This window comes from Patagioenas fasciata, chromosome 10, assembly GCF_037038585.1.
Source record: "Patagioenas fasciata isolate bPatFas1 chromosome 10, bPatFas1.hap1, whole genome shotgun sequence".
NCBI lineage: Eukaryota > Metazoa > Chordata > Aves > Columbiformes > Columbidae > Patagioenas > Patagioenas fasciata.
Window position 1 is genome coordinate 3,737,136 of NC_092529.1, and position 6,242 is coordinate 3,743,377.

A 6,242-nucleotide genomic window follows, 5' to 3' on the forward strand; every position below is an offset into this window, starting at 1 on the left:
GAGCAGTTTTCACTTAAGCAAAATATAAGCACACAAAAATGAAGATGGGATTTGGATTTTTTTCCTTCTGGTTGTTTTGGTTAAAAATATGCCGCCTGAGGCTTGCATAACAAATATCGTTTTATTTGGTGATGGTCAGTGAATGAAAAGCTCCAGAGCCCGAAACAGTCGTGCAAAAAGCTTCTGTGTTAGAAACCTTCCTGTTGCCAGAAACGGATTGTGAGAGATGTTTTTCCCTTCACCACATATGTCCTTCTGACATTTTAGAAGGTCCCTGTAGGACCAGGAATTTGGAGGGCTAGAAGAACCTCCCAGGCCACGATCTCTTGAACAATAAGAAACATCCTTGTCCATTTTAAATCTCACAGTGTGATTTCTTCCATGGAATCCAACACCAGGACTGCACAACCTAATGGTTAGAAACCTTCTCGTATGAGAACTGTTGTGGCATTGTCTGCCAATGGAGAGGGTCAGATACGAGAAGCAGAGGGTGGGTGAGAGGTGGGACACCTGCTCAGTGGTGTTACTGCAAGCGAGAGCTTGTGTCCATGTTGTAGCTGGCTCCATAGATTAGATTTGGGTTATCCACGTGGTTCTGCCCACGGTGTGCTGGGAACGGGTCCCTGGGGCTGAGGGATGGCAGCTGAAGCAGATGCTTCATAGCCTGGAAAGTGGTTGCATCCCTGCATAATTTATGAGCATCAGAACTTGAGCATCAGTCACCAACTGGGTGTCTGGCACCGCATTTGTTGCTGGCAACATCCAGCCTCAGGTTTGGTGCTGCAGCAAATAATCTTCCAACATCAAACCAGATAATCTGCGTGGCAGGGAAAGGGTGAGGACTGTCTTCAGCTTCAAAACTCGAGGAGATGTTGCTGTTTAGAAAGGAAAAAAAACCCAAGGAAATAGCAAATAAGAACTTGAAATGACTTACCACATCAGATGACTAATTTGTCTGTTAATGACTGTGTCCCTGGGCCTGGCGATGTAAACTCCGAGCCCGTGGGGGCTCAGTGCAGAGCTGTCGCTGTTGGATCTGCTCCTCGGCTCTGCCGAGCCCCAGTGCCATCTCGACCCTTGACCCGGTGCTGATGGGGGTCCTGTCACCTCTGGGGTCATTCCCTCGCCAATGCAGCCAGCACACACGGGCGCTTCCCAAATGCATGCAGATCAGACTGTCCCCAGGTGCTTTTGAAATGGTAACAAGCTGTTACCTTTATTTATGGTCTTTTATTTGTTTAAAGGTTAGGTCAGGATCTTTTGAACCCCAGCTACAGGTTTTGTTTAAAAATAAGGGGGAGGGACAAGAATTGCTTGAGCATCTTCCCCCAGAGCCAAATGGATGTATCTCTTCTCAGAGATGGCAACTTGGGCATCTCCAGAGGGGGTGAGGGAAGCTGCCATTCCAACCCTGCTGATTCTTCTCACTCTTTTTGCAGCTGCAGAAGACAGGGCTATGAGATCCAGCTGGCAGGGGAAGGCCGGTCGCAGCCCACTCCAGGCCCTGTACGAGAGTGACCAGGTAAGGGGACAGGGAGAGGGACATGGGGGTGAAGAGGGAGTGGGGCGCTGGGGGTTGACCCCTTCTTCCAGCCCTCTGGTGTGTGGGGCCCTGCGCCATCTCCCACCACCCCCAAGGTCCTGAACCTCTGGCTGTGTCCAAAAGACCACATTACTTTGGGGAATAATTATTGATGAACAAATCTGCTTACGGTCCTTCCGGGGACTTGGGCAAATGGTTTCATTACCGGTGGGCTGAGCTATAACTGGCCAAACCCAGGAGATTTCGCTATCTGGATGTTTCAAAGCCAACTCTGGGTCATCACAGGAGGGCAAGAGCATCATTGCTACACTTTCTGAGCTAAAATTGGTAGATAGATGCTTCTATATTGGGAGCTATATAGAAACATTCACATATGTATATGCATATATATAGAAACCTCTAGCAGGGGATGTTACGATAGGAAAAGGGGTGATGGTTTTAAGTTAAAAGAGGGGAGATTCAGGCTGGACATGAGGATGGGCTTGAACTGGATGAGCTTTGAAGGTCCCTCCAGCCCAACTGTTCTACGGTTCTATGATAGGGCGAGAGAAAATGGCCTCAAGTTGTGCCAGGGGAGGTTTACATTGGATGTTGGGAAAAAATTCTTCCTGGAAAGGGCTGTTGGGCATTGGAACAGGCTGCCCAGGGCGGTGGTGGAGTCACCATCCCTGGAGGGCTTTAAAAGGCATTTAGATGAGGTTCTTAGGGACATGGTTTAGTGCTAGAGTTAGGTTGTGGTTGGACTTGCTGGTCTCTTCCAACCAAAATGATTCTCTGATTCTATTCTATGATGCCTTGGCCATGATGCCAGCAAACCCTGTCCCTGCTAGAATGTTGTGGTGATACTTAACTTCTCTGGCTTTTAAAGAAAAGGGTATGTAGGGAGTAATTCTGCTCTGAAGTAACTGCAAGACCTGCAGTTATTCCAGGGGACAGCAGTTGAAAAGTAGTCACATTTATTTGTTGCCATGTCTACAGACATTGTGTCTGTATGTCTGTCTGGTCCAACAGTTTTGAATTATGCAAGTGCAGGGAAAAATACCTGAAAAACACCCCACATTATAAGTGCAAAAAGGGTTTCCAGTTTTAAAAGGTGATGGAGAGCCTCAGAGCAAGAGAATCTTTCCTGCTGAAAGTTTTGGCTGTGTTGCAAGGAGGTGTACCATGAGAATGCCTCTTCAGCTGTGGTTATCATCTCCCTAGGGGCTGTAGCTTCTTCATATCCAAGTAGCCAACTATGTTAAATTCCACTCTTGGTGGCAGTTTGAGTCTGTTGACCTCCATCTGAACATTTTCCCTTACCATCTCCCTTTGGAAGGAGCAGGGATGGGGTGCTTTCTCCCAGCCATGCCTTAGGTTACTGTCCATGCATGTTCCTGGAGAAAGTGGTCACTATGGTGACAAGGTTATTTCTTTTTGTGGAAATTAGATCCAAAAAAGCCTGAGTGTGGTTCATCCCTTGCAGGAGGAGCTTTTTGCCCAGGTGTTAGTATCCCTCTGAAGGTGACAGGTCTGCTGGATCATCTATGAGATGGGCAGTTTGTCTCAGGATCCCAGCTCCTGACAGGAGCTTTACATCTCCACAGAGATGCCTCTCCCAGCCTCTGGTGCCTTCCAAAACCCCTTATAGGCCTCCAGGGTGAGGTGAAGGTGCACCTGAAGCTTGGCAAAGGGTGTCCTTTGGCATGGACAAATGATGACAGCAGCAAAGCTGTAGGGACCAAGGAGGTGGCCTGCCCTTGCCCTTCATCCTGAGGCTGTAGAGACATTTGCTGTGGTGTCCTGTGACACTGGCAGGACTGTCTTCACAACCCCAAAGTGGAAGCCACCGTCATCTTGTGACATGGAGGTCATTGCGTCAAGTTGAAGCAAGAGCTCCGGGGGGGTCAGAGCTCCCCCAGGTTAACAAACAGGCAGTGAAGTCGTTAGCGGTTGTGGGCTGGATGAGGCTGTTGGAGATTCCCAGCAATGACCTCAAGGCTGAACACGAAACCTCCCAACCCTTGTTAGCGAGCAAGTGGGCAGGAGGAGGAAGGGACCTTCCCCTTCTCAGTTCCTGGAAACGGGTTCCTTCCCCAGAGGTTTTTAATGACATTTTGGGATTTCTGATGAAAGCCGTGACAGAAAAGGTCACATCCCCAAATCTGGAGGGGGGTTCAGCTGGGCCAAGGGTCAGGGGACTCTGGGCTCCTAGGAAGCCAATGCAGCAGCTGCCAGGCCTTGGCACAAGGATCAAAAGGGATAAAGAAAACGGACCTCCCCATGAGTAAAGGAGACTGAGAACAGAGCTGAGGCATCGGACTGGGGTGTGTGGAAGAAAATATCCCTCAGGAGAAGAAACCCCGAGCTCTTGGGAAGGGCTTGGAGAGGTTAGACCACACATGCCCCTCAGGACTGGTGTAAGGGAGACCTTTAGCTCAGTGTGTGTGGGTGCTATAACAAATATTTGGTTACTGACCCTCTCTACAGCTCCTGTTCTTCCCTCATCCCCTTTGACTTCTCATCTGGCTCCTTACCACATTTTGTTCTGTGTTTTGCCCCCCAGCAGGTCCAAGGATTAAATGCACAAAAGTTGAGTTCTAAGTCAGTGCTGTCCCTAAAAATCTCACTTGCGTGACTGCCAAACCCAGGAAAGAGGAGGGGATGGAGACAGTTGTGGACCAAGTGTTGTTTGTAGGCCACAATCAGCTTGGGCAAGCTGGTAACCATGTCTTTTTTTACTCTCTCTCTCCCCAGTTTGAGCAGTCGTCACTGCAGGCGGTTCACCAGCAGAGACGGGAGCTGTTGAGCAACATCTGCAACCGTTACACCCGCAAGCGGCGTCTCCTGCGGCCGGATGACTTGCGGCACTTGGTGGTGGACGACACGCATGGGCTGCTCTACTGCTACGTGCCCAAAGTGGCCTGCACTAACTGGAAGAGGGTGATGATGGTCCTGACGGGGCAAGGCAAGTACCGGGACCCACTGGAAATCCCCGCCAACGAGGCTCACGTCTCATCCAACCTGCGCACCCTCTCCGAGTACAGCATCCCCGAGATCAACCACCGCCTGCGCAGCTACCTCAAGTTCATCTTTGTGCGGGAGCCCTTTGAGCGCCTGGTCTCAGCGTACCGCAACAAGTTCACCCGCAGCTACAACACGGCCTTCCACAAGCGCTATGGCACCAAGATCATCCGGCGGCACCGGCAGGAGCCCAGCGACAAGGCCCTGGAGCGCGGGGACGACGTGCGCTTCGAGGAGTTCGTCTACTACCTGTTGGATCCACGGACTCAGCGGGAGGAGCCCTTCAACGAGCACTGGGAGCGGGTGCACTCGCTCTGCCACCCCTGCATCGTCCACTACGACGTGGTGGGCAAGTATGAGACCTTGGCTGAAGATGCCAACTACATCCTCCAGTTGGTTGGGGCTGACACGAGCGTCAAGTTCCCATCTTCATCCAAGACCACCAGGACGACAGACGACATGACGGCCCAGTTCTTCCAGGACATTAGCCCCTTCTACCAAAGGAGACTGTTTAATTTATACAAAATGGACTACTTGCTCTTCAATTACTCCATCCCCTCGTACCTCCGCATCCGATGAGGCAGGGGCTGGGGGGAGAGGCGCGGGAGAGCTGGGTCACTCTCTTCTTGCCGCAATTCCTCTCCTCCCACCCTGTGCTCCTCTCTTGGTTGACTTCTCCCCCCTGCCCTCTCCATTACGTTTTGCTCCACATGCTGATGCCTCGGTCATGCCTGGTCTGGAGGGAGGACACCTCTCAACACACTGGGGCTGGAGCTTTTCCTTCCCTTCCCTTTCCCTCCCACCCTTCAATATCTACAGGGGGATGGTGGTGGGACTGGACACTGCTGGACAGGAGGGCTTGCCTTGGCTACGGACTTTCTTTTAGCTAAGAGATGCCTCTGTAGATCCAAATCTTAGGAAGGCTCCTTTTTTTTCGGGCAGGATCCCTTCAGGTCTTTCTCCTCCTCCTTACTGGGCTGGTTGGGGGTGGATGTGGTGTGTTGCGGGCAGGGTGGAGCATGTCAGAGACTTGCATAGAACCAGAAATAAAGCAATAATTTAATGTAAGATTTTGCTTTTGTTTAAAATTACTCCCCTTTATTTTCAGCTTGTTCTTGTGCCTCCTTCCCCATTGCTATGGAAGGCAGTGGTGTTATTACTGTGACCGTGCGTTTCTCCCTGACAAAGCCTGGAGGGCTTTTATGTTCCGCTCTTTCCACATGCTCGTGGTTGGGATGCAAAATACTCCAAAGAGAGAGGAGGTATGAGCTGATAGACACTGAGCTTTCTGCTGAACTACAACAGCAGAGCAGTCAGTGCAGGTGCCTGCGCGTCTCTGAATTTCTGCTCAAATCCAATAAATCCAGGCCCCACACCTCCTGGATTTCAGGACAGGGTGGTAATTGGTTTTGCAAAGCTGTATATAGGTGACTGCGCAGTTAAAATCGCGTCCTCACAGGGTTCTGGCTGGCAGGACCCAGAGGCAGTGCTGGCTCGTTGTCCCATCACCTGTGCTGCTCAGCCGGTGCCTCTCACATCGCACTGGGGGATGGAGAAAGGTCCTGGGGCAGGTTGGGGTTGTAAAGGGCTTGGGTGAGCACTGTGCTGGGATGTGCGAGGTCACTGCGGTGAGGAAAAGGTGATGCTGGACGGGGAAGGACAGAGAAGAAGAGAACGTGTGTGTGGGAGAGAAAAA

General features: G+C 51.0%; 1 protein-coding gene across 2 annotated transcripts in view; it reads left to right on the top strand.

Annotated features, from left to right (window-relative positions):
- The window catches only part of CHST13 (carbohydrate sulfotransferase 13), a 32,665-nt gene extending 27,051 nt beyond the window's left edge, over positions 1 to 5,614 (top strand). For both annotated transcript variants that reach the window (XM_065845673.2, XM_065845672.2), the window contains 2 exons: positions 1,440 to 1,522; positions 4,280 to 5,614. In XM_065845673.2, the coding sequence (XP_065701745.1) occupies positions 1,457 to 1,522; positions 4,280 to 5,125 (912 nt within the window). In that variant the 5' untranslated portion in view covers positions 1,440 to 1,456 and the 3' untranslated portion in view covers positions 5,126 to 5,614. The remainder of the gene's footprint in view (positions 1 to 1,439; positions 1,523 to 4,279) is intronic.
- The last annotated feature ends 628 nt before the right edge of the window (positions 5,615 to 6,242 follow it).